At 54.0% G+C, this 26,958-nt stretch overlaps 8 protein-coding genes across 8 annotated transcripts; 2 read left to right on the forward strand and 6 right to left on the reverse strand.

Annotated features, from left to right (window-relative positions):
* Positions 1 to 130: 130 nt before the first annotated feature.
* G647_09540 (uncharacterized protein) lies at positions 131 to 1,461 on the forward strand (the record flags this gene model as incomplete). The annotated part of the gene is made up of 3 exons (XM_008725534.1): positions 131 to 498; positions 565 to 913; positions 985 to 1,461. 3 exons carry the CDS (start codon positions 131 to 133, stop codon positions 1,459 to 1,461), a joined length of 1,194 nt encoding a protein of 397 aa, XP_008723756.1.
* Positions 1,462 to 1,829: 368 nt separating this feature from the next.
* Positions 1,830 to 3,056, reverse strand: G647_09541 (uncharacterized protein; the record flags this gene model as incomplete). The annotated part of the gene is made up of 1 exon (XM_008725535.1): positions 1,830 to 3,056. The coding sequence occupies one exon, from the start codon at positions 3,054 to 3,056 to the stop codon at positions 1,830 to 1,832; it is 1,227 nt and encodes a 408-aa protein (XP_008723757.1).
* Positions 3,057 to 3,873: 817 nt separating this feature from the next.
* On the forward strand, positions 3,874 to 5,944 carry G647_09542 (uncharacterized protein; the record flags this gene model as incomplete). The annotated part of the gene is made up of 2 exons (XM_008725536.1): positions 3,874 to 3,924; positions 3,971 to 5,944. 2 exons carry the CDS (start codon positions 3,874 to 3,876, stop codon positions 5,942 to 5,944), a joined length of 2,025 nt encoding a protein of 674 aa, XP_008723758.1.
* A 757-nt stretch (positions 5,945 to 6,701) lies between these two features.
* G647_09543 (uncharacterized protein) lies at positions 6,702 to 13,424 on the reverse strand (the record flags this gene model as incomplete). Its single annotated transcript, XM_008725537.1, has 1 exon — positions 6,702 to 13,424. One exon carries the CDS (start codon positions 13,422 to 13,424, stop codon positions 6,702 to 6,704), a length of 6,723 nt encoding a protein of 2,240 aa, XP_008723759.1.
* A 1,449-nt stretch (positions 13,425 to 14,873) lies between these two features.
* On the reverse strand, positions 14,874 to 16,976 carry G647_09544 (uncharacterized protein; the record flags this gene model as incomplete). The annotated part of the gene is made up of 1 exon (XM_008725538.1): positions 14,874 to 16,976. The coding sequence occupies one exon, from the start codon at positions 16,974 to 16,976 to the stop codon at positions 14,874 to 14,876; it is 2,103 nt and encodes a 700-aa protein (XP_008723760.1).
* A 1,295-nt stretch (positions 16,977 to 18,271) lies between these two features.
* Positions 18,272 to 19,711, reverse strand: G647_09545 (uncharacterized protein; the record flags this gene model as incomplete). The annotated part of the gene is made up of 2 exons (XM_008725539.1): positions 18,272 to 19,528; positions 19,592 to 19,711. The coding sequence occupies 2 exons, from the start codon at positions 19,709 to 19,711 to the stop codon at positions 18,272 to 18,274; spliced, it is 1,377 nt and encodes a 458-aa protein (XP_008723761.1).
* Positions 19,712 to 20,561: 850 nt separating this feature from the next.
* Positions 20,562 to 22,614, reverse strand: G647_09546 (uncharacterized protein; the record flags this gene model as incomplete). The annotated part of the gene is made up of 5 exons (XM_008725540.1): positions 20,562 to 21,178; positions 21,225 to 21,444; positions 21,497 to 21,857; positions 21,904 to 22,393; positions 22,446 to 22,614. The coding sequence occupies 5 exons, from the start codon at positions 22,612 to 22,614 to the stop codon at positions 20,562 to 20,564; spliced, it is 1,857 nt and encodes a 618-aa protein (XP_008723762.1).
* A 1,959-nt stretch (positions 22,615 to 24,573) lies between these two features.
* G647_09547 (uncharacterized protein) lies at positions 24,574 to 26,051 on the reverse strand (the record flags this gene model as incomplete). The annotated part of the gene is made up of 2 exons (XM_008725541.1): positions 24,574 to 25,578; positions 25,638 to 26,051. The coding sequence occupies 2 exons, from the start codon at positions 26,049 to 26,051 to the stop codon at positions 24,574 to 24,576; spliced, it is 1,419 nt and encodes a 472-aa protein (XP_008723763.1).
* Between the last annotated feature and the right edge of the window lie 907 nt (positions 26,052 to 26,958).

A 26,958-nucleotide genomic window follows, 5' to 3' on the forward strand; every position in this document is an offset into this window, starting at 1 on the left:
TTATTGATTCGACGTAAATGAAACTTGTCCGCCTTGAATCGCGCCGAACTTCATTCAACATGATTTATTTCCCTCTGCCACTTGCGTTTTCCTCCCCGGCGCAACGCTGATAGCTTTTTGGTCTAACACCATGGCCTCTGCGGTGAGGGCTCCTCAGCTTCTAAGCAAGGGCCTCTCGGTTGCAACAACTCCACAATATGTCTGTCGAACGTGTCGACATGTACTCAAGCGAGAATGCCAGCAAATTCGGTACAGGACGACTCTATCCTCTCGACCAGATAGACGGCAAGCTTCAGGTCATCCACGGGAGCAACGGCGCCTTGTTTCACTCAGTTCTTTCGCGGGGCGCACTCAGCAAATGGAGGAACCCGCACCGGCAGAAGAAGGCGTTTCAATGGAACCCTACGTGGAAGCAACAACATGGGACGGGCTGGAACACATGGGCCACCAAGGACATTGGAAAGATCTCCTCCCGGATGCAAAAGATGATTACGAGCCGTGAGTACTACCAGGACAGCTTTCAGACAAACCCAAGCGAGAGAGCTAACGAGAGCACCTACATAGATGGCTAGATACTACCCAGGCAACACCTCCTCAACGCGACCAATTCCTCTCCCTCCTCTGGATCTCCATTGTCGAATGCCTCGCGCTCAAGCAACTCAACAGAGACCCAAAGACCATTCACACAGACGGCCCACCGAATTTTGCTGGTGGCATGGCATCTCTTAAAATCCAGCTGTCAGGCACGGGTACAATATCGCATCTGGACGATCCTCATGGGACTCTCAAACAGACAAAGGCAGGATCCGAGGCAGCGAGGGAGCAAGGTTCAGAGGTGGAGTTCTCGGTCTCTGAGATTGAAGAACAGCTGCAGGACGCGAGATTTGATTTTCACGACCCTACTACCTTTGCTGTATGTTCCTGCTCCAATGCGGTACCCCATCCAAACAACGTTCTCGCAGCTCCGGCTCACTGTTCACACAGATCCTCAAACGTTTCTCCGAACTGACCGGCCATCGCGTGCCGGATCCTGTCCTCAACACCGTGCTCCGCGGTAATAAACCTCTAGTCGCATTCATCGACCTACTCACCCAATCCGCAAAGCCCAAGCCCAAAAAATTCGCGGAAGTCCTTCTCGCCAAGCAGAAAAAAGCGGTGGATTTCGCTGCTCGCGAGAAGCTCCTCGCCGAGCAAGGCCTGCAGGCGCACACCGGCACGGCCGTCCCCACGACCGAAGCGACGGACGCAAAAGCCGGCAAGCAAAAGCCCAAGTTCAAACCCTTGGGTCCGAACGTGATGATCTTCCCCCGCCGCGAGACCCAAGTCGACCGCGAGATGGAAATCGGAAGATGGAAGGTCATCAAGCGCGAACTCGAGAATCGCGGTTTACCGGTGTACCCGATTCCCAAACTCGTGCCCGCTGGTGAGACGTGGCGCAAGGACGAGGGTGGCGTGGTGTGACAAGGGTAGTTCCCAGAAAGGGCTGTGCCATGAAGCGTTTATATGGTCGCAGCGTTGTGTCGTATGCGATGGCAGATGTCGCCCCTTGTGATTACGATGCGAACTGAGCCTTCGAAGGGAATGCATCACACCTTTATATGACAAGATGAATGCTGTGTACAAATACCAGGGAAGGACAATCACAAAGGGACAAGACAATGTATACTGAAATTGCTCGACTATATGCCGTTGACATGGTAGACTGATTCTTCCGATACAAATGCTGAGAACTCTCACGTGAGCGCATGTTCAAGACTTTTGCCTTTCAACTGCGCCGTCAAACGCCTTGCCATGTCGCGGATTTATACAACCCCGGGCCGGAAGAGAGCCTACTCTCTGACGAAAAGGCCGGCCATGCCCATGCCGGTACCGATGCACATACTCACCACACCGACTTGTCCTTCCTGCAACTGGGGCAAAAGAGTGGCAAGTTGTCGAGTACCCGTCATGCCTAGGGGGTGACCGAGAGCAATGGCACCTCCTCTCGGGTTAACCTTTTCAATGTCCAGTCCGAGTTTCCTGATGCAATAGAGGGCTTGGCTGGCGAAGGCCTCGTTGATTTCCCAGACATTGACGTCCTCGGTCTTCAGGCCCGTGTAGTCCATCAGCTTGGGAATGGCAATAGCAGGCCCAATACCCATTTCATCGGGTCTGCAACCGGCAACTTGCGAGCCAGCCCACTTGCCGATGATGCTCTTCGTCAGTCCCAGCTCGTTGGCCGTTGACCGCCGCATCATTAACGTGGCGGCGGCGCCGTCGGAGATCTGACTCGAGTTTCCTGCCGTTGACGAACCGTCCTTGGAGAAGGCGGGTTTTAATTTGGCCATCTTCTCGACACTGGCGTCATGTCTGATACCATCGTCCTTGTCGACCACCACTTCCTTTGGCATGTCGGAGTGTTCAGGCTCGGTCTGTTTGACCTTGACGGGGATGATCTCCGAATCAAATAACCCGGCCTTTTGTGCTTTTGATGCCTTGCGGTGCGACTCGGCAGCAAAGGCGTCCTGATCCTCTCGACTGACGCCGTATCTCTTCGCGACATTTTCGCTCGTCAGCCCCATGGGCATGATACAATCCCGGGCATTATCGATAGGACTGTTCCTCAGCTCGTCCCACAGATTGACGGGGATAGCTTTGCTGCCATAGTTCTTGGTCATGCTCTCCATGCCTGCGCCCACGCCCACATCAATCTGCCCCACCGCAATGGAGTTGCCGATATTCGTTACTGCCTGAAGTCCCGAACTGCATGCTCGATTCACGGTATGCAGGCCCGTCCGATCGTTGAAGCCAGCGTGCAACTGCGCCATCCTCGCGGCTTTGCTGCCGCCCAGCTCGGCAAGGACCACGCCCACGGCTACATCGTCGATCTTCGCGGGGTCGAGGCTCGGGTTGGCGGCCAATGTGGCGCGCAGGACGTGCATGAGGAGTTCGTGGTCGTGGGCATCGCGGAAGCCGCCTTTGACCGCACGGGTGACGGGTGTCCGCAGGGAGGAGAGGATGACCACGTCGGTAGGTGCTTTGGTGAGGATCTGTTTGAGGCCTTTTGCAGTCGCCATACTGGAGCTTATTGAGCCCGGAGCACTTCGAATCTGCGGTCGAGGGTTTGGTATTCGAGAAGACGAGGTCGACAAGCAGATGGTAGTCTACGGACGATGGGGTATATGAAGGGTGTGCCTGGCAAAAGTCATCGTCGTCGGGTCAGAAATATCTCTCATTGAAGGTGCATCGGATGCGGGCCTGTTCCCCCGGAACATGTACCACCCCTTTTTGGCGCCTCTTTGCTCTTTCCCCACAGCGTTCAGAAGCCGCGGGATGCGCTTCGGGACTGTCTGCGCAGCCATATAAAACACGACGCTGGTAAGTAAGTTGCTCCGGTCGAGCACGACCCCCTAGATGACGCACTGTGACGATATCCATGTTCAGCTTTTCGACCCATTGACAACCTCCAGCATCGAAACCCATAGACAGGCAGGTCTGAGGCCGCCTGTACAATGTGTAGGTATATGAGACGCACGCATAATGCTTCACGGGTCCATGAAGCCGTGTGAATGAAGTCCACTGACTCCTGACTCATGGTGACTTTGCCAGCTCGCGACTGCCTCACTTGTGCGTGACCGCGTTGCTGCTTCTCCCCATTTGAAGCCTGATTTGCTTTCCTCTTGCGCTCTTACTGCGGTGCCATTGAACCAGTTTTCTGCAGGCTATGTATATGTTCTTCCTTCAGTGAACGTCCTCCGCCTTGTCCGACACCTGTCCTGCTTCACCGGACGAGCTCGCCACTTCTCTCTGAAGCTTTCCTTCCCCTGCACCTCATCTACTCAAACCACGATGAAGTCAAACAAGCGGCGGCTCGAGGACGACTGCGCAGTCAGCATGTCTGTGTCAAAGGTCCCTCGCACCACGAAAGTGCCAGAGATCAATGAGGTAAGTTGAGTTCCCAAGGCAGAGCCTCGTTCTGATCGGTAAACAGACACTGGCCCAACTCCCGCAGCCTTCTTCGGTCCCGTTATCTGGTGAACGATTCAAGTTTAAAGTGAGAATACACTCCAGGCATAAAGCAGAGTCTCTTGACCCCGAACCTGCCTCTACCTGTGCGGAAGGGGATCCACTTGATTACCTCGCGACGACCGGATCTGCCAAATTCGAGGACAGTCATGACAAGGGCTTCGATGATGACGAGTACCCTACTGTTGCAGACGACCCCCGGTTCCAGCCCACTTTAGGAAACCACACAATTGAGCCTTTTGACGTCGGCTACCTCCGAGATGAACTGGCGCACTATGACGAGTTCGCGGGCATACCCTGGCTAGAAACCATCGACGTCGTTGCAACACCTGCTCGTCCGGTAATAGATAGGGACACGTGCACGAGTCGTGTCGGGTTCTGTGGAGCCAAGCTGATCAGAAGAAAGACGTTTCGAAGTTCCTTTCACTACCAAATGTGTAAGCCCTTTGACGAGTCAACTCTGATGGCATTCGACCTCTTCGACCAGTATGGGAGACTGAAAGAAACCTATAAGCGTCATGAATATTGGAAGCGGTCCGGAGTCTGGCAACAACAACTCGATGAGCACGACATCTTGCTCATTGAAGACGTGGCGGTCGACGAGCAGTATCGACGGCAGGGATTGGGAAAAGCAATGGTGAGAATACTCTTCGAGGTTGCACGACGCAAAACCAAAGGAGCGAATTTCGTGGCCGTTCTCTGGCCTCAATCCTGCAAGGACAGCCATTTCCAGGATCTGCTCAAGACTCTCTTGTGGACGTCAGGCGGCCTGTTCAGAGCGAAGGTTCTCGACCAGTGTGATCCTGCGGCGACTCCGTGGGCACGGTCGCTCGGTTTCCGTCGGATAGGGTTATCGATGTGGTTTGGCCTCCCGTGCATAGCAGGTAACATCGATGCGGTCCTGCCTGTAGAACGCGACCGTGATCCTCACGGTCTCGACCGGGTCGAAAACATGCTGCCAGACTCTATCCAAAGTGCCCGTTCTGACAAGCAATTCCTGGCACTTGTTCGGCGGCAATATCGGCACGTGGAATCCGACGACCTGCGATGGCTAGCAACGGACCAGGAGAAGAATACACTGCTGCATCTGGCCAGCTTGCAGTTCTTTCCCAAGAGCCTAGCCTGGATCATGAAGCAGTCCTGCTCGGATCACTTGCTGAGAATGCGCAATTCGAGCAGGTTTGAGCCTCTGGAGGCGCTACTCGAGAAACTCGAGATTATGCGGACGAGGGCACTGGTCGGTGCTTCGGTGGTCTACGAAGCCGACAAGTTCCGCGGCCATACGCTCAACCAAGCAAGATGCATAGGCTTGTTGAAGAACGTTGAAATCGACTCAGAGGACGATCTCGAACGGTTTCGCTATGGCTGTACCTGTAACAAGTGCGGTGACGGCTACATAAGCCCCCGCATGAATTTTTCCTTATATATGGCGGCCGCCATGGAATGTGATCGCCTTGAGGACTTGCTTGAAATGTCAGGGAGAGAGTTCTTGGAGAAGTGTGATTGGGGAATTTTCCACCTGCCAAGATACAGCGTCAAGTATCTGGAACATTACAAGCCGATGAGGGAGGGGTTTGTCGCCGTCTACAGGCATGTCGCAGCCTGTCTAATCAATCGCATGGAGCCGACCAAGCGCATGATCAGGATGTGCATGGACTTCAGCGACGACGAGCAACCAGATCTGGTCTACCTGTTCTTCAGAAACAAGGCTAACATCGCAGGGGTGATGGGCACAGTGCTGGAGACAGCTTCATGGTCTGATGAGATCCATGGCGACGGTTCGAGCCAGGAGGCAAGGGAAGACGGAGAAGTAGAGAACAAGCCGAATTGCCGGAACGACCACGAATTTGTGCTCGTTGCTCGAAAATGCCGCTATCCAAACATTATCAAGTGGCTGAACGTCAAGACGGCCAAAAGGATTGTCTTGCCATTGGCTTGAGAAAGGAGCATAGCAGTTGCACAAGTGGCATCACTGTGTCGTGTTGTCAATTACCAAGAGGACATTGTGGAGGAGGCATGGTTTTGTGGTGTCTGTTTGGCTGAATCATGGCTGTGGTCTTGCTGTTATGACATATCGCCTTATGACCACCATATGCCATGGATGGATTCGCACTCCATACGGCGATCCACGGGAGGGACTCGAATTGCGTTAAAATTAGGGGGCCGTTATGCATGTGGCACGAGTGTCAAGTGTGCTGAGGGTCAAGTGTGCTGAGGGTCAAGTGTGCTGAGGGTCAAGTGTGCTGAGGGTCAAGTTTTGTGAGCGCTGATCGACACGGCTTCGGTAGACTTTGATACAGCATGCCTCTCATGAGGAATCCTTAAACGTAAAACATCAGACTTGAGGGAGTCCTCCATTCATAATCTCAACAATATGAAGACTCTCAATCTGCCGGCCATGGACTCATCTTGCTGGATCCATACGAACAAGTATGCCTCAAGTACAGTAAATGGAAAACTTAGCTGTGTCACATTTTTCTTCATACGTGCGCGAAATACACCGACCAGGCAACCAGGCCTTGCTTTTGTCGTCCTGTCGCCTGTCGCCAGCCACTTGTCGTCCTTCGACTACAGTACCAACCATGGAGCGGCACATTCCAGTGCTCGATCCCGAAATGTCGCTCTATTCCTCTATTCTCTTCTCCCCTCCATCACACACACGAGATTCAACCCTCCATCCCGTCATCACACAAGACTCAACCCTCCATCTCATCATCCTCGTCCACGTCATCATCATCCTCCTCATCCTCCTCACCTTCCTTAACCTCAACACTAAAAGCCATGCTCTGATCGACGCCAACGTAGCTATCACACATCAAGAACAGGGTCAACTCCTTCTTGCCGGCCGTGGGGACGACATACTCCAATTTGGTGGCAAAGGTCGTCTTGGCGACGGTGACGCGCTTGATGGCGAGGAGCGACCTGGTCTTCTCCTCGGCGACGACGAGCCACCAGTTCTCGAGTTTCCGGCCGGGATAGAACGGCGCGTGCACGGTGACGTCGACTTCCTTGTCTTTGTCTTTGCCGTTTCCGTCTCCGTCTTCCTCATCCTCGTCCTCATCCTCGTTGGTTTCGCGGGTGATTTTGACCGAGAGACGCGCGGCCTCACCCGCGGTGATGTCGTCTTTGTCCTCGACTTGGAACTCGAGTTCCAGACTCGGGTATTTCTCGTTGGTGAACTGCGCGGCCTCGACGAGCTGCCGGTTGCTCAGGCCCATTTGGGCCACGAGTTTAGCTTGGTCGGGATTCTCCGAGGGGTCCATCGCCGCCATGAACTCGTCAACGTCCTTGATCCCTTGCTTGGCGAGGATGTCCACGACCTTGGAGTCGAAGTGCGGGATCTGGAGCAACGGACTGTCACGATCCCACATGGCCTGCACGACCATTTGGCTCATTTCCATGGCGTTCATGGCGTTCAAGTGGCCCTCGGAGCTGAGCACGTCCACGCACGCGGATAACAGTGCGAGGGTCTTCGACACAATCACCTCTTGATCCTTGGCGAGGTCGATGGGGAGTTGCATCCGGCTGAAATGTGCCTGCAACAAAACCATGGCCTTGAAGTGCGGAGAGTCATAAGCTGGCTCGGACATCTTGACGGGGACGCGGTCGTAAATCCTCCTGAGGATGTGATCCTCATGGCGCCGGAGCTGGATGGACTCGAACTCCGTCGCCGAGGTGACAATCTCCAGCAGTCCCTTGAGTTTCGTGCGCGCAGTGAGGGACAGGAGGAAGGTCTGCATCGTGATGAAGCTGATGTTATAGTACGCCGCGATCATGGCCGGGTTGAGTGGGGAAAGGGAATCGTCTTCCTCGTCGAGGTCGATGATCTTCGCGTCGGCGAGTTCCTTCAGGGTCGTTTCGACGAGTTCGGACAGATGCGTGCTTAACCCTTCGTGGCTGGTGTCGCTGAGCCCGTAGAATGATGGATTCGCCAGCAAGCGCCGGTAGAAGTATGTATACGTTGTCCAATCGACCGCGTCTTGCGTGGATGTGATGGTCTTGGTGCTTATCTCTGTCACAAACGCATCGTGAAGCCAGAGTTGTAGATGACTTTCGATCGGCAAGGCCTCATTGAGGAATTTCTTGTAGTACTCCCTCTTGACGGCCGGGACCATCAGGACGCCTTTTCCCACGTCGTCTTCGCCAGGGCGTGTTGCGCGGCCGAACATCTGCAGGATCTCGCTGATCTGGTAGTCTACGTAGCGATGTTCGCGGCCGACAAAGTACTGCGTGCCCATAATGATGACCAGGTGTGACGTGAAAGGGATTTCCCAACATACATCTCGTGAACAGATCATGACTTGAATTGCGCCCACTTTGAACAGGTGTGAGACAATTCTTTTATCGCTGGTCGAAAGGGCTTCGTGGTAATAGCCAATGCCATGCTTCAAGGACTCCGCCAACGTCTGTTCATTGATGCGCTCAAAGAACGGAGCGAGTTCGCTGACATCGGTGTGTAGGAATCGCTCGTCGTCGTCATCCATAATGCAGGCGTTGAGGATGTCGACGGCCGACGCTCGTACTTGCTTCCTGCCAGGCACAAAGACGATAGCCGGCTTGTCAGGCGATAGCTGCAGGATAGATTGATAGGCCGGGCGAGCCATAGCCATCATCAGTGATGGGAAATGCGGAATCGAGAATGACTGGATGTGTAGCTGCAATCCCACGGGCCTGGTCATGGGACTGAAGTTGTAGATGGTGTGCTTGTTTGCCCCAAGCCATTCGCCAACATCTCTGGCGTTCGACAAAGGTACACTCAAGCCGACAATGCGCATGCTGTTCTCAAGTTGGATGTGGATGTATTGCATCCTAGAGACCACGACTTCATAGACGGCGCCGTTTTCGCCGCCAATCATATGAAGCTCGTCAGCGATGAAAAGCTCAACATTCTGCACATTCTTGCGACGCTGCCATTGTCGCGACAGAACATCCCACTGGGTTGGGGTCGCAAGGACAAGATCGGACTTATCGAGGATTCGCAAGTCGGCGGTGATCTCGCCAGTCAATGTCGAAATAACCTTGCCTCCACCGATTTGGCGAAGCCGCTCATTCCAGTCAGCGTACCGGCTGTCAACCAGTTCCTGAAAGGGGGCGATGTAGACAGCTCTGCCTGCTTCAGGGTTCTTCCAATGTCTGAGCAAGGCGAACTCGGCGCAGACAGTCTTTCCACTGCCTGTCGGAGCGCCAACAAACACACTGTCGTTGCTGTCGTACAAAGACTTGAAAACTTGTGTCTGAATCTTGTTAAATCTGTCCCACTTGGGGTACAGGTCAACATAGTCTTTGATTTTGAGGGCTTGAACAGGCACTGGCTGCAGATCCAGGAGTGGTGTATGAGGCGGAAAGCGTTCAGGCAGAATCAACTTTTGGAAAGACACCGGCAGCCTTGTTTCTGAATGCATCCATCGATCGGACACCAGGCTGATGAAATAGTTGGGCGGTATCGGTTCGCTGATGGGGACGGTGAAATCTACCAAGTGCTCCGACATGTCACCTTCGGCAAATTGGCGTCGCAGGATGAATTGATCGTGAAACAGGATCTCTTCGCCGTCGCAGTCTTCGACAATGATCCAGAACGACTCGGCAGTCCCGTGGAGCGCTTCATCCCAGACGAAATTTGGAGTTATCGTGAGCTCAACACGGAGCAGCGACCTCGTCACCGGCTGTACTTGTGCCTGCACCTCCAGCCGAGGGAACTTAGAGACAAGATCACATACCACTCGTCCAGCCTTGGGCATGCCCAGGAGTTCGCCCATTCGTGGAGGGTCGAGGTCAAAATAGCTAGACCATGGGACTTCCATCCTCTCAGCCTTCTGGATGTACTCTCTTGGACACATTGGGAACTGCCGGAGAGGTGTCATTGTGGGCCACATTCGTTTCTCGGCCATCTTGCAGAGATCCAGCGCAAGCTTGGCTACGCTGGCCCAGCCTTTCTTCAGGCAGATCTCGAAAATTGCTCTGAGAATGCGTCCTGCTGACTGCGTGACGTAGACGAGATCAGCCATCAGGGCCAAGCCTTCCAGCTTGAGCCGCGAGATGAATGCTTGAAGGAGCACATTTATCTTTGCTTGCGGTTCTTCCATGCCTTCCTTGACAGGAATGGGTACTCTGCCCAGTAGTTTCGCCAACTCGAGCTTCTCATCTTGCCGGACGGGGATGTATTTGAACTCATCGCTAAGGGCGAAGATTCTGAAGAGCTCAATAGTGCCAATCGATGGCTGAAGGTGGTGATTATAAGTCAACGTGGAATTGTGAGTAATGTAATAGTGGGAAGCAATGCGGCCGAGATCCGTGGCTTGCAATTTGCCCGTCTTCTTCTCGTACTTGAGCAGCCCGGCTTTTTCCAGGACGACGGCAGCTGAATGGATGAGATCTACGCGCTTCTGCTCCAAGGTCTCGTCATTGCTGTAATCCGCGCCGACACTGTACAGACCCGGAGATCGGATCATGCGAATAAAGAGATAAGTGTAGCCGAGCCACTCCACTCCCTCGTCGCGCGTACGAATGTTGCCCAGAACAATCTCTGCATTCAGGTTGTCGGCCAGCTTGCTCATAAGTTGACTTTCAATGGGCAATTGCTGATTCATCAGTGACATGTAGTATTGCATCTCTGTCTGGGAAGTGATGATGATACCTTCGCCGTAGGAGTCGAACTGCGGGCGACCTGCTCGTCCCAGCATCTGAAGGACATCTTGAGGGCTCAGTTCCACCCAGCTACCTTTTTCAGGCGAGTACACTTGTGTGCCCTTGATGATGACAGTGTGGGCGGGTAAGTTCACACCCCAGGCAAGTGTTGCAGTACAGACGAGCACTCTCAAGAAGCCGTCGGCGAAGAGTTCTGCGACGGAGGTTCGATCTGCGACGTTCATACCAGCATGATGTATGCCAAACCCATAAGGCAACAGATCCTTCAGATTGGGGTCGTTGATTGAATCAGCCTCTTGCTGCAGGACTTCTCTGCTTGCTGCATCAGATCTCATGATTTGTCCAATGGTTTCCAGCTCGACAGCCTTGTCTCGAATATACTTGGCTGTTTTGGCGGTCTCTTTTCGAGAATGAACAAAAATCAGCATTTGATTCTGGTTCGTCCCGGCATGCTCGAGCACCTTCGAGTAGCAAACATCATTCATGGTCTTGAGCTGCTTGATCGCCTTCTTGTCCGTCACCCCGATGAACTCCTGCTTGAGAGGGCAAGGCCTGAAAGTCCCATCAAAGTGGAAGAGGCCCTTTTGGGGATCTACGCGTAGGAAAGTGGCCACATCCCGGTAGTTGGGGAGCGTTGCACTCAAGCCGACAATTCGGACTGGATCGCCGGTTTGTTCAATCTTTCGAATGGTACGGCTGACAATGCTCTCAATGACCGGGCCACGGTCGTCGTGCAGGAGATGGATTTCATCGATGATGATGAGACGCACTAGACTGGTGTAACTCTGGTCAGTAGCTTTGCGTGTGATAACATCCCACTTCTCCGGCGTGGTCACAATGACCTGAGTGTCGGCAATCTGCTGTTTGGTGAGCTGCCGATCGCCCGTGAGCTCAGATACCCGGATACCGTAGACCTCAAGTCGCTTCCCAAAATTGCCCACCTGTTCCTGTACCAGGGCTTTCAGGGGTGCAATATAAACGATCTTGAAGTCATCTAGCATGATCTCACCCGTGTCCGGGTTTCTGTGCTTTCCAATCTCGCGAAGCATGGTAAGCATAGCGACATTTGTCTTACCAGATCCAGTTGGTGCGCAAATGAGCATGTTACCATCGTCTTGAAAGGCAGAGGGGTAGCACTTCGACTGGATGCGATTCAACTCCTTTGCAGAGCCAAAACCTTGTCTCGCCCAATCTGGCAGTTCGCTTGTCGGGATATTCCTCTCGCCAGGGTCCCTCCTCGGTTTAGGGGGAGGGACATGAATTTCTTCGTATCCTTTGAACGTCCGCTTGGTCGATCCGGGTGGTAGGATGACCTTTGGATTGGTGTTGAGGTGATTTCCCGACTCAAAGACCAGGTTCTCCAGGTTGATGAGTCGCTGCGGTTGCAATCCCCCCGTAAGGACGCCCTCTTTCTTCTCCTCCTGGTCTTCCTGCGCCTTTGGAACATCAATATCCATCAGATCCAGCTTCATCTTCTTGGCCGGCCGCGATGCTTCTCCATCACGATCCGCCTTGCCTAACAACTCGTCAAGAATGGCTCGCTGTCCAGCTTCAACCATCTCGTTTTCCACGAGGTGGCGGGCGTCCGCGTCTTCGGCAGCTCTGCGCCACCTTGTGACCCAAACAATTCTGTCCTTGTTTGAGACAAATTTGCTGACAATATCCGGGTGCTCATAATCGAACAGATCCATCATGTCGTTCTCAATATCTCGAAGGGATAGATCCTCACCCTCGGGAGACTTGCCCGACAAGATGCGAAGCGCTTCTTGAGTTTTTTGCTGCTGAATGTGGGGGTCTGAATCGATGGTACCAATCTGACGCTGCAGCCAATATGCATCAATTTCGTGGATGGGTATTGAGTCGGCGTCCTCGCGTTTTCTACGACTCGACTCGCCAACCCCACCGTCTATGACCAGACCGCCGTCTTCATCCTCGCCATCCTCAACGTCTGGCACTCCAGCACCTCCTGCAGTTGCGGATTCTTCGAGACCGGGCAGATCTTGAGCGTCTTCGTCGTCGGTATCCCCTTCATCTTCGTCACGGACTTCGTATGTACGTTGGACGCCGTCCTCGTCCACGTCGTCATCTTCATCGAAGACCACCGCCACGCCCTGGCGTTCATCAAGCTCTGTCTCATTGTTTGCGCCGTCTGCCATGTCATCATCGTCGTCCTGAGCGTCGTAGTCTGTAATCTTCTTGCCGAGATTCACCAGCTCGTTGAACTGCTTGGGCGTCATCGTGATACCGACGATATCGTCAATCTCTCTCTTCTTGTCGAGGTCTTTCATGTTTTCGTCTTTGAGATATTCGAGGACGGCATCGGCCGCACTGCGGACAATCTCCTGCGAGACGTCGCCCAGAGCGTTTGCCGTGACGGTGAGCAGGAGGTCGTAGGTCGCGCGGGTGGCGGGAGTCCTAGGACGATACTTGAGCCCTTCGATCAGCGCATCGCCGGCGGAGAGGATGCCGGCACCTCGAGTTTGGGCAGGCTCACCCCGCTTTCTCTTCCTCTGCTCTCGTTCCAAGACATCTTCGCCTTCGCGGATCGAGCCTCTGTCGACGCCTTGTAGGGCCGGCGCCATCTTCTTCTGTTTGGGCGCGGTTTCACGACCGACCCGCGAGCCCATGTCACGGATGTTCAGACGGCCTGCGAGCGACTCGGGATCACCCGTATTCTCGTCGTTACGGCGAGAGATGAATCGACGGTCGGCCTGGAGAACCAGGTTCGACATCGCCGAGTACTTGTACTGCGAGACATTGTTCGGGTCCGCCATCTTGACGGTAGAGAAGAGGTGATACTGGTGATGGTAGGAGGGGCGCCAGTAGGGCCAGCCGGCACGAGATTAGAGGGTGGTCGTTGGGAGGAGTCGCGGAGAATCAATATACTCCTTTTCGTCGAACTCACTGAAGAGCTCGAGATAGGCGGCGAGTGCGTTGATCGCAAAACTGGCACTGGAGCCTGCGCTTCTGCTGCTCGTCCCAAAATCTTTGATACAATTGAAAGTCTCTCCAAGATGGAGCGGCCAGAACGGCAGGTTTCCCGAGGAACTACGGTGGAGTATCGACGCAGCTGTGCCAGGTGGCCAGCCTCGCCAGTGACTCTGGAACAGTCTGAGAGGAAATGTTTCTAATTCACTGACCGCTGCTCAACTCTGTCTGATTATAAGTGTCGACCTTTCCGAGTATATACTTTCTCAATGCGCATCGCGTTTTATTCCTCTTCAATCAGAAGTATTGTTGCGCACCACCCAAGATTCGATCAGTCCGATCAACTACCGTGTCGCAGCCACCATGCTTTTGTCATAGACGAATCCTCCTTCCGTCAATTTGAACATATTCGATCCGTAGCGTGGCCGCACCCATCATGTATGGCACAAGTCCCCAAACCGAGACTCTCATTGCCATATTTGAGATCTTTCCTCCTGTGATAAGCACGAATAGTACCACAATTACCACAATCCGCCAACGAAGCGTCCAGGGCGATTGATTGCCATGTAGAACACACGAAGCGGGAAGATAAGTGACTTGACGCGCACGGTGCTGGCAGGAGTATTTGTATCGGGGCTACGCAGAAGGGTCGTGATCGGCGAAGCGACAAGTCCTGCTTGACGTGCCGAGCTTGACGTGCTGAGCTTAGACGTGCTGAGCTTGACGTGCTGAGCTTGACGTGCTGAGCTTAATGTGCTGAGCCCTCGCTTGCTCACCTCCGTGTCTTTTTCAAAGGGGTTGGATTGGTCCCTTCATCGACGCGTCAAGTCAATTTGACGAGGCTGAACTACATACCCCCTTGACAAATGCGTAATTCCCCTCTTCTACACTCACCTAGACAGTAACTCGTACCCCTGCCCCCTGCCCCTTGAACGGCGCCGGAGAGACGAGACGAGAGGCCAAAGCCAGTTCTGTTCACTGGTGAGTTCGTCCCCGAAGCAGCATGCTTCACGGCCGTACTATTACGCACGATGGTCCCCGGCGTGCAGGGACTCTCCGACACGGCACGGCACAGGCGAACAGCATATAGCAGCAAAAGTTGGGCATATACTTCGGCCTTAATCAAGGACAATCAAGCCTCGACACGCTGGAGCTTTGCAAGTTCAACGGGACAATTTTTTAATTAATTTTTTTTCGAAACGAGTGAGCCAAGACGAAGCAAGCCAGGCCCGGATTTCGAGACACTCAATTCTTGTACAGAGACTTGCTTCTTCTTGCCTGTGGCGCGAGAGACCTCATCTTTTCAGCATGATCCCATTACTCTTCCTCGTTTCGTCAACATAACCCATCTTACGTCCCGTCACCCAGAGCTCGATCGAAGACCGTTTGGTGGCTGTGGTTGGCGCATACGACAGCGACTCACCCTGGGCTACACCGAACGCCTCACCGACCGGCTTGCCGCTGACTACCCATTGTGCCTCGAGCTCAACTCCCGGATCCCATCGTCCAACGCTCGCCTGGAAAACACATCCTCCGGCACCATCGCAATCGTCGCCGCCCGTGATCGAAGGAGGTGCCTGTCGTTTGAGCGCAGCTTGGTGGCCACCGTAAGCAAGCACCTCGGTGAAGTTATTCCCTCGCGAAGACGACACTGTAACATTTCTCGGCAGTGGGGTCGTGCCGTTGGGCCCGTGGTCTTGGATCCAGCTATAGACCAGCTCGAGGTAATCCCAGATCTCTCGATCTTGATAGTTGCCTCCATGCGGCTTCTCAGGGAGGATGGTGATGTTTGCCCAGCCCGGGGCCCCAACAGCGTCAGTCCGCTTCTGGAATTCCTGCACGCCTTCGTTCAAGAAATAGTCGTCCCAGCTTCCCACGTACACATATAGCCGTCCCCGGAGGATTTCACCAAGGTTGTAGCTATTGTTCCAGTTGGTGACAATATAGTCTGCCAGATCCATGTGCCTCCAATACTCGACTGCAGCGGGGTAGATCTCGCCAGTGATTTTGTTCCAGGGCTCGAGTGGGTAACCGTTGAGGCCCTGCACGCCGAACACGGAATTCCAAACGTCCCATTGCAGAGACGAGCGTGACGAAGTGCCAAATGTCAACTCCCAGTGGTTTTCTTGCGCCACCGTAGCCAGAATAACTTGCGTTCCGTTCTCAAAGTCGCGAATAGAAGGGATTGCACTCCCATTGGCGCGTAGGTAGGCGTTCTTATTAGTATACAGCGGAATGTCTTGATGCCTGTGGAAGTCCAACGAGTCGGGGTAGGAGGAGAAGCAGGCGCCGTAGAGATCAGGCCGGAAAATGACGCTGGCGATGGATTCCCAGCCGCCAGTTGAACCTCCGACCTGGATCCGCGCGTACGGCTCAGGGATGGTCTTGAAATGCTCGTCAATATAGGGAATAAGCTCATCGCTTATTGCGTCTCCGAAGGGCCCGTGGTTTGGGCTGTTTACAGCGTAGCTGTCATCATACCATGGCGACTCGTGCCGCAAGGATACCAATATCATCTTAGGAGTAGGTCGGTCAGGCTGTCCGTTCTCACCGGGGATCGTTCCATTGTCCCATGCTTCCGAGAAGTTGGCGGTGGGATAACGAAAGGGCCCTGCGTCTGCGCCCCAGTGGCCTTGTGAATAGATGACCGGGTAACGCGTGGCTGTATCATTGGGATCGTACCCGCTAGGCAATACAATATTGGCACCCACGTACATGCTGCGACCCCAAAACTTGCTAAGTGCTTCGCTACGGATCTTGACATATTTCAGGGTATCCGTGTCTTCGTAGTTACCCTGAGAGCAGCCACCGATTTCCTTGCCGGTAAAGGCTTCTGTGGCCGTCACATTGTTAAACACGAGATTAACTGTTTGCGCATCTCCAGTGACACTGACATCGGTAATTGCTGTGAAGAGGCTGCCGAAACCGCCGATATTGGGGGCACCATCGCCACAAGGGAAATGGACGCTGACCGAAGATCCATCGCTTCGCTTCACCGTTTCGTACTTGGTGAAGTAGGCTTGGACCGAGTAGTTGCCTGCCGGAACATCGTCCAAGCTCACAATAGGAAAGCCCCAGACACCTCTCGCAGTGTTGATGATACTTGTGCTAGCCATGGTCATCTTACTGGCAGTGGCTACTCCGAACACGTCCATGCCGAAGAACAAGTTGGGACTGGAGGTGACGTCGGTGTCCTCCATGGGGTCCGTGCCGCTAGGTGCAAACATGACCGTAACATGGCCGTCGGTAGTGCCGTTCAGGAATCCATTTGCGACCGATAGCTGGACTGCTAGTCCAGAACTGGAGTTTGTTGCCTGCGCAAGAGCTGCTACTGGCAAGCAAGCCGCGAGGACTGCGACTGCGGCCGGATTGTCACATGACAGGCCGAGAAAGCGCATCTTGGTCAGAGTGACGGTGCTGAGGTATGGCAATCTTGGTCCAAGAGGGCAGCTTCCATGGCGAAGCTTCCCTTAAGAACGACCCACGGCGCATGCCGAGGTGCCATCGTTCAGCAAGCTCCAACTGCCCTAGTTGCCTTGCTGCCATGTTGAGTGCTGGAAGCTAAGAGCACTGTGACGGGGTGAAAGCCCGCAAGCCGCAAGGAACGAAGTTAGCGACAGCTTTAGATGGCAAGAATGGTATGATGTTCAACGATAAGCTAGCCGACGTGGGAAGCTTGAAGTGTTCACGCGGTGCTTGCGTCTTTGCCAAGCCGCCAGTTGCAAGGCTAGTCTTAATGCGGCAGGAGGGGAGGGAATCGACTGGCTGCTCGCTTATCGATAAAGCCCACGTTCGGATGAGGATCCTCTAGCATAGAACGGCCCATTAATTAATGCCTCCTCTAACCTTAAGGTGCTGGGATGGACGGCCCTTGGCAATGGCCTGGCGTCTGGTGAAATGCAACCCTAGGTGCAAGTCGCCTCCTCGAGACGTTAGCCAGATGTGGCAGGCGTCTGGAGGACGATGCTGACGAAGAGCCAGAAGAGTACTCCGTAAAGACCCAGCCCTTCTTTCTCTGCCAGCTATGCCATGGAAAGGATCTGTGGGTAGGGCGAAAAGGTACGGAGCAGACCAAGAGCAAACATTGAAGATCCGGTGCCGTTCTGCCAACAGATCGATCGTGTGATCTTGCACATTGCAGCTGCGGTCGACCTGAGTTGGACTGCGGCGATGCTTGATGGCCCAGCTCTGGCGAGCTGTGGACGACAAAAAGCGAGATCCCACCCAGCAGGACTTCCCTCGGTGATACCACAAACACACGGTCTTCACTCCACTGCGGCCACAGAGTGGAAATGAATGGGCTATGCTTCTGCTTCTCTTCGCTCTGCATGCGGCGCGAGATCCGGTAAAATCCCTCCACTGCACCAACAGGGCCATAGATGGCGTCCAGTACTTGAACCCGCGAGATTTTCGGTATACTTGTGCCTCAGCTATCAGTTGCATCCAGCATCCAGTGCTCCAGAGCACGTTAGATCCGAGCCGGGGCTGTCATCAGTCAGCTATGAAGCACGAAATTGCATACGCTCTTCATGAATGTTTATGTCCTCTCATCTGCCCAAACTCCGATTTTCCGGCTATACGTGCCACCTAGATATCCTACAGAGAAGTGCCGCACGAAAGAAACGGCCCAACATTGGGGGACCAGAAGAACACATTATACGCGTCAGTAGATTGCGACGCCTGGACGTTTGCTTCACAGGTCCCCATCAACTTCGGCTCCTCCTCCACCCTCGTCGTCTTCTGGCAGTTCGCTCAGACAAGTATCAATCAGGGTCATCAGCTCATCCACGTCTGGCCTCTCCGCCGGTTCGACCTGTAAACACCTTCTGACCACGTCACGCGCAGCTGGATGGGGGTATATCCTCGCCGCCGACGACGCCTCGGGCGCTTTATTCGCGTCGCCATTCGCCGACCGGGCGGTATTCGAGCGACTTGGGGCACTTCCAACTTTGCCCTTTCCTTTACTTTGATTTCCTTCGTCTGGCCACCTCCAGTCGCCGCCCAGGACGCAAATACTCAAACTCCCACCCGTCTCATCGCTTCGAGCCTCGAAAGGCGATTTCCCCACCAGGCACGCGTACATTGTACAACCCAATGACCAAATGTCGACCTTGGTGTCGATTACACTCCCCGTTTTGACGTCGAAGAGTTCCGGCGCGCGGTAAGGCATGGTCGAATGTTCGGCTGCCGTGTCTTGAACGGCGATCGCCAAGGACCGGCTGGTGATGGGCGTCGGCGCCGGCGCCAGACTGCCCAAGTCCATAAGGATGGGCGTCCGTCCGTCGTCATCGATCATGATATTCCCGGGCTTGATGTCCCTGTGGGCGTATGCGCGGGTCTCCCCTGGCTTGGCGCCATCTTGCGCGCGGGTGACTTCATCTGAAGGCTGCAGCATCGGTTCTTCCTGCTCTTCTGAAATTTCCTCTTGATTCTGGGCCGAGGCTGTCATGGTTCGCTTCGTTGTCTTCGCTCGTCGCTGTGCGGCGTCGGCGTCCTCGTCGGCGGCTTCGTCACGGATCGCCTGCGCGGCCGATCGGGAGGCGTTGTTTCGTACGCGGTACTGGTGCATGGCCTTGAGGGCCTTGCATACCCCAAGCATCAGTTTCATGAGTCGTCGCTCGCCGAAGCGTGTATGATTAACCAAGTTGGCATTGATCATGTCTTGTAAATTTCCCCGCCTGTAGTACGGCAAAAGAATGTAAACCGTCTTGCTCGCACCTCCATTCCCGGCTTCGGCTCCAATGCCCGAAACCTTTGTCGTAGAGTCGTTGAGCACGGCATGGTCGATACTGGCAATTATATTCGGGTGCGGAGCGAAGAGCGTGTATGCTTCGACTTCCTTGAGCGCCTGCGACACTGATTCCTGGCCGAAAGGGCAGCGGATCTTTTTGAGCGCGTACAGAGCGCTGTCGCTAGTGTCTTGGACGAGGTATACATAGGAGAAGCCGCCCTATCCACGCATGAATTAGCATAAAGCCGTGAAGATATGCTGCTGCTTGCGACAGGGGCTTACCTCGCCCAGTAATCGAAGCATGCGGAAACTTCGACTGTTGATTTTTAGTTGCGGAGTACTCGGGAAACAGCATATACAGCTTGATAAGGAGTAGAATATGTCTAGAATCGTGTTCGCCATGCTGGGTGGCCGTCGAGGAATGCCGGCGTAAGCCGCAGTCAGGGGAGACGCGAGATGCGAGAACAAGCTGGCACGTTGCCGGTTTCGCAGCTCTCGAACGGAGGCTTTGTCGCAAGCGCGCAGAATATTCAGTGCTTAAGCTTTGCAGGAAGAGGATTGTCGTGAATGGTGTAAGCGATACAAGCTGAGTTGGATATCCTGCGAGCTTCTCTGGGCGGACCGATGGGGCCCGCCGCCGCAGCAGACAAGGCTGAGTACATTAAAACGAGGCTGTGTTGTATGCTGGACACGTGTGATTTCTACTCCGAACACCTCTCTACCTACAGACACCATTGATAATAGTCGGTTTGCTAAAGCCTTGCGTAGCTCGATGAAGATGTCAGCATCTAGCTGTTTGGAACTGTTTTGCATTGGCATTTTCTTCGTCATCATAATTGTCCACCCAATTTGAACATGCCCTATCAATTCTTTCCTAGATAAGCTGATCGACTGAATACAAGAAGGATAAAAGCAGCCTCGAAGTGACGACTTAAGACCTCTGATTGCTAACCAGCACAAGCTCCAGCCACCTCGCCTTGATCTTAGATTTTCAAACCCATCGAGCGTGACCATGTGCATTGAATATTCAATGGCCCTCGTCCTCCCTTCGGTCGTCGTCGGCTTGTCCCCAGTCGGACCTTAGAACCGTCCTTCTGGACCGTTCTTCTGCAATCCCAAGATCGCTATCCGCAGACGGGGGCCCAGTCGAAAGCCGTGAGCAAGGCAATTCCAATCCTACGCCGTCAACTCCTCATGGCATCGCATGTAGCCAATCCATCACCAACGAGTGAAGAGATTTCTGCTTCTGTTGCTATTCAGTAGCCTTGACGACATCTGCCGCCTCTGTCGCAGCCTCAGCAGACTCCGGCGCCTTGTCAACGACTTCTGGAATTGCCGCTTCAGGCTTGGAAGACTCCTCTGGCGGTGCAGGCTTCGGGTCTGCGATGGCCGGAGTCTCAGACTCTGTAGGCACCGCAGGCTTTTCGACCTCGGGCTCGACCTCTGTAGTGGGCTTCTCTTCGGTGGTCTCGATCGGCTTTTCCGCAGGAGCAGGGGCAGGGGCATCTTCCTTCTTGTCCTCTTCGGTGGCGTCTTCGGACTTCTCATCGTGGACTCCGTTCGTCGCATTTTCTTTGTCCCCAGTGGTCTCACCATCAGCTGGCTCGGCACCAAGAATCTTGTTCCATTGACTCAAAAGTTCAACCGAGCGTTTCCGGAACTGGAACTCTTCGTCTCGGGGGATAGTGTTCAGCTTGATCAACGCCTTCAGAACCTTATTGATCTTCGTCATTCGGATTATGCTGACTTCCAAGTCTGCATACCCCTCAAGTTTCTTGATGTATGTCGCCATCAGTGGCATTTCCTCTTCCTGGGGCGCTTGATCCCGGGAAAGAAAGCCTTTCTGCAGCTTGTGGCGGAGGAAAAGAACTGCAACACGTTAGCCGCGACGAGCCCGGGTGCTCCGAATGCTTACCTTCTTTCTCCCGCGACTTGCGCGCCTCGACTGGATCGAGTGGCTTCTCCTCTGGCTCGGGTTCGGGTGCATCGGCCATCTCTTCATCCTCTTGAGCAGCCTTGGACTTACGCCTCTCGGATCGCGGCTTGCTTGCCTTCTCTTTGGGTTTCTTTTCCTCCGTCTTGGGGGTCTTACTCGTGGTTAACTTGATCTTGGTCGTCTTTGGCGTCTTCGCCGGCTATGCCCAGTCAGAACGTATCGTCACAGCAACGCAGCGTCACAAAACTCACCTTCTCGTCTTCGTCGTCATCATCATCAACCTCCTTCTTTCGCTTCTTGGAAGACTTCTTGGGCTCAGGGTCGGCGTCTACATCTTCCATATCGACGTCCTCGGCGTCAGCCTTGACTTCACTCTTCCGCTTCTTCCTCTCGGCTTTGGCAGCCTTTTCTGCTTCCTTGGCTTCCTTGGCCTCGATATCTTGTTGGACTGCATTGTAATGTTCATCGAGCGTCTTCTTAAAGTGAAGGAGATCATGCCCTTCGGCTGCGACCTTGTAGGCCTCGAGCAGCTGTTTGCTTTTGCCCTTTTGGGGGACGTCTTTGCAGTCCTCGGGGCTCAAAGGGGTCAAATCTGTGTTGGAGATCCACACACTGGAGCAATCAGCATGAATGCACGGCATAGGTACGAGCAACTCACAATTCGTTGGTGTACAAGAACATGATCGGGAAGGTCCGCTCGTGCATCTTCTTGCCGCCATCTGCATAGGCGTCGTTGTAGGTGCCGTCGGGCTTCTTAGTGGTGACAGGTCTGGTATTGAGCATTATTTCAGGAAGCATGTCCTCATCGGCAATGATAGATGGCCACGGGGGATATCCCTTCAGCCTGGCGAGATAATAATCGCCCGGCTGGGCATCAAGATGCGTGATCTTGGGCATAGACTTCTTCTTGTTTAGCTTCTTGCCTTTGTGCTCAGGGACACCCGAGGACTTCCTCTTTGGCACTGACGACTTCTTGTCAGCAGCCTCGGCGCCGTTGGTTTCTGGCTCTGCGGGCTCTATTGTATCTATCTCTTTTGCGCCGGTCTCCTCCGTGACCGGAGCCGCGGGCTCAGTTTCGGTGATGGGTTCTTCAGTCTCTTTAACAAACTCTGCTACCAATTCTGGAGGACCATTCGTAGTCGCAGCGTCTATGACAAGGTTAGCTTGCTATGTATGCATAGCCGAAAGAATATGGTTTACCAGTTGTCTCGGCTGGCTTCGTTTCTGCATTCTGGGCGGCCGGCAAAGCTCCCGACATTTCGGCGACAGGCCCAGATGCCGGCTCAGCCAGAGATGGAGGAGCTCCATCAGCAGGCTCTGGCACCTTGACGGGGACTTCCGTCATAGGAGCTGCGTCTTCGGATGCCATATCGATGCGAGGTGTGAGGAGGATGAGGTTTGGGGGGATTGACGCGTCGATGAGAGCGCCGCCGGAAGGTGTACGATAGCTGCGCGAGAAAGATATTAGCGACGTTGTGCTCCCAGGTGTAGGTGTGATTTATTTGCGTCAAGGAGTCAAAGGCCAAGATCGGCTGTGTGTGGGCTGGGAGCAGTGACGCGACAGCAGGAACAGCTTGTGCAAAAGCCACACCTGCGGAATCCGCGACCCTCCCGCTGGCGAACAAAGGAAGAGCACGGACCAATTGAGCCTGAGCCACGAGCTGATGATGATGATGATGTCGTCGCCGCGACGAAGAATGTGATGGTATCTTGTGTTGCGGCGATGGAGGAGAGTGAGGGATTGCGACTGCGACGATGATGGGGAGGGAATTGAAAGGCCCAAGCAACTCTGGAAGAAAAGCCACTGCAACTGCCCTCGTTCATCCAATCACTTCGCCGTTTCCCGCCAAGCCTTCGGGGGAGCTGTCCTTCATCCCCAACTCATCTCAACCAGCCGGCAAGTCGGCAGTGCAATCGTGTCCCAACCCATTCGTGCTGTGCCTTGACCTTTGGAAAATGATGATGAGAATGAAAGTAGCACTCACCCTCTCTGCTCAGAAGTGGCCGATAGGTGCAGCGGTCCGTTGTCGAGACCACAGAGGATGGCGGAGATAGATCTCAATGTCCGCGTCAGAGAGATTAGAACTGCCGCCTCCAGGAATGAACAGCGTAGACCCAGGCTTGAGCTCAATCGTGATCCCGTGGCGGTGGTGATCTCGCCCAGCAAATAGAGATGGAACAGCACCCAAGACACCGGACCGATAAGATGCAGTGGCAGCTGCTCTGGTAGCCCAGCTCTTTCACTGTTGCAGGGCGATGGCTGGGTTGTGACCAAAGCCGGGCTGAACCTCCAGATGATAGATCGATCTCCGGCCCAGCACGGAAGGAGAAGATTTTCTCCCGACACTGCAGAGTCAACGCATTCTTCACTTGGCCATCTTGAAATTTTCTTTTCTGTTTCTGGGTGTAAAGAGCGTCGGATGTCGAATACGCCCTATCCTGAGATTTCGATGAGTGTTGAAAGCAAAATGGCAACCGATGATGCGTGCGAAGAAGCAGATGATGGTACGGAGGTGCAAAACTTCATTCCGTACTCTACGGTGAAGTATCAGACACCCTGTGGAAGCACGTGGGAAGCTACACAAACCGCGCATGCCCCCCTTAGCACTCTGTTTTCACAATGTACAAAGTGTCTCCTTCATCTCTGCCAATGAATTCCTATTGAGGTCCTCGAGAAAACGCAGCATTCACTGCGCAGCCATAATTCCATGAGTTACTTTCACGGATTGTGCCGAGGTGGCTCAGGATTACCAACCAAGTTCAAACCAAGCGCCAGGCACCGAGCACTGGACAGGGCAGAGACGATGACTATCATCTCCAACGCTCTTGGGAGGTCATTTCTGAACCTGTAGTAAACATTCTAACTCATTATGTTCATTCAGATTATGAAGAGGGATACGACATAGCTTAGCGTGCCGCATGGGCAGGCTACGGAGTTCGTCCCCGGAGAGCGGCTACTCACTCGATCCTCGTCATTATACTTCCAGAACCAGAACTCCAATCTTATGCTAATCGTCGACTCGTGAACGCTTGTGGTTACATAGGAAGATCTCTTTCAAACCCGCACTAGAACCTGGAAAGATGCTTTCGGCCTTACGACTGAGCCAACGGATCGGGGCAAAGTTCTGAGAGGAGCAGTACCTGGTCGTGCGGATGGCCTTTCGATGACCCGCAGCGTTTAGAGAGCTGTAACTGCCTTATGAACAGCCTCAACCTCCAGTTGGATGCAGTCATTGTAGAGTGTTTGGGTCGGGCTCGTGCGCCAAGTCTGTTCCGGCTGTGCCTCAATGGTCAATTACTCGGGGGTTGTAGAGGCCACGCCTCGAGCTCAAGAAGCATTGAACACGATAGATGTCTTCTCTGGTCGCCATTCTTCCTTGATTCCGAGTCCGTGTTTTGGCCGGTTCGAGTCTAGCGGTACTTGAACGGGCTTGTGAATTCTCAAGCACCAAAGCAACCAGTCTTCAAGGACGAGCAGGTTCAGGAGGACATCATTGAACTTCCAGCCAAGACAACAAACCACGGACCCCGCGACTGCGTCCAGGATGAAATGGTTCGCCGTGGCCACAATTGCAGTGAGGATGGAAAAAGGATATAGGAATCCGACCGCCAGACAGAGCATGCGACGTGTGCTGGGGAGACGGATCTTCGGCGAGAGATTCGGATGGCTGTGGTTGAAAAAGGGAATCTGGATGGTCTTCCAGGGTTGCGAGTGCCGAGGAGCGAGTGGAACCGTCATAATCGTGAGACCAACCAGGAGTGAGTAGCCAAAGTGCAGAGAGGGCATAGCTGCATACTGGTTACAGAAGCGATTCTGCGTCCATACTGAGCTCGCGCCTTCTTCGCCGTGCACGGTATCCACGAATCCAAAGCTTTTGGCAATCTCGGCCTGCGGTCCATCATACTCCGGATCGCTCAACAATCGTGGGGGCATGCACGGCCAGAGAGTGAAAACCACAAAGGCAAGGAGGTTGCAGACCGCCATTGTTCGTCTTCGCGCTTCGTAGAGCCACGGTCCAGAAGGTGAGCCAGCCGGCCCCAGGCTAGTTTCGTGCTGGCCTGGACGTCGCTGGATATATCTATTTCTCGTGATTGTGTAGTAATACAAAACAACGAGAAACGTGATCGTTCCAGGGATGTGGATGAAGCTGTATAGCCAGTTGATAGCCATCATCAGGCGCGGGAACGACATGAAGAACTTCTGAATGGGAATTTCCCAAAAGATATGCAGTTGCTGTTCGATCTCTATCAGCTGTAGGGCGTGTCGGCGCGCGACGTGGACAGTCCCTTCGACAAGGGTTATGGCTGTAAATGCGCGACCGAGTTGGTAGACCTGTTGAATAGACAGATCAACACATGCAGGGCACGAATGGATCGAGCAATCGAGCATACCCAGTATATCAGTGCCCAGTACCACGCCTCGACCAGGAACGGAAACTTGTGCAGTATCCGGCTGAGTAGTCTGTTTCTGAACACAGCCGTATTGGGTGTCTGAACAACCCTCCGGTATCCTAACCCCAGTATTCTTATCTCTCGCTCCCGCCATCTGTCCTCTTGATTGGGCAGTAACGATGGGCTCAGAGACCTCTTTGATATGGAGATACGCTGCTTCTCAACGTCCAAAGCCTCCTCGCCTTCCACCTGACGCGCCAGCGGTAAATCTGGGACATCGGCGTCGTCTTCAAAGAAGTATGAGGACAGAGGACTTTTTGTGCCCGAGAAGACATCAGGAGAGCGGTTGATCCATGCGCCACCAAAGAGGAGGACGACGACCGTGAGAGGTTCGAGGACAGCGCCGGCGCCCATCGCGACGCCTCCGCCTATGTTCCCTGCCCGGCCTTTGCTGTGTAATTGTCGCAACTTTGGTCGACTCGTGAGCGCTGGCCTTCGGCCCGTTTCGTCTCTGCGAAAAGCTGTTAATTAGAGGGCAATGTGATGATGTGAGAACCCGATCAAAAGAAGTGCACTGTACGCAGTGCAGCCAGACGTCACTGGATCTGGGTCACTTTGGAAGAGAGTCAACAGACAGAACGGGTATGCGAGTAAAGAATCGGCCAACGGAAGGGCACTCGCAATACCATGAACATGCTCTTGCCTCTTTCGAGGAAAGGCTCCGTCCAACGCGCCTCTTGCCAGCGGATGGAGCTCGTATGAGTAAGGGCGGGCTCCAGTGCCGGGTGGCATCGCTGGGAGGAGCATCGCTGCTGTCATCCAGCGTCCGAGCTCACTGGCTCGTTGCCGCCGTGCTTCGGTCAGCAGATTCCAAGTCGGACGAGAAAAACAGAGCCTCGGACGAATGACTGGGAGAGACGAACGTGGCGCGGTGGGGTGACGGGCACCTAATGGGTATCACGTTGGCTGGATCAGGTAATCAGGCACGCATTTTGCTTTTGATTTCTTGTCAAGACAGCACTTGTCGCGTGCCCGATTTGTCGGCTTGCACTGCACATGACGACTTGGGATTCGTCCATCAGCTTCGGTCGCTCCCTCGGAGCCTGGTCTGCAGTGTCTGCCTGGAACTGGTCGCGATCGTATTGGCCCGGAAATAGACGAGGTTGAAGCTTGTTAGCATAAGGTACATTAGTGAAAGAAAAGTGAAGAGAAATACACGCAGATCCTCAATGGACCAGACAAGCATCGGATTCCGTCATTGATCACCGCCGCTTTGCTGCCGAGCCGCGTCTTCCGGATTTCCACCACCAATGCTGTGTGT

The sequence above is a fragment of the Cladophialophora carrionii genome (assembly GCF_000365165.1).
Source record: "Cladophialophora carrionii CBS 160.54 unplaced genomic scaffold supercont1.10, whole genome shotgun sequence".
NCBI lineage: Eukaryota > Fungi > Ascomycota > Eurotiomycetes > Chaetothyriales > Herpotrichiellaceae > Cladophialophora > Cladophialophora carrionii.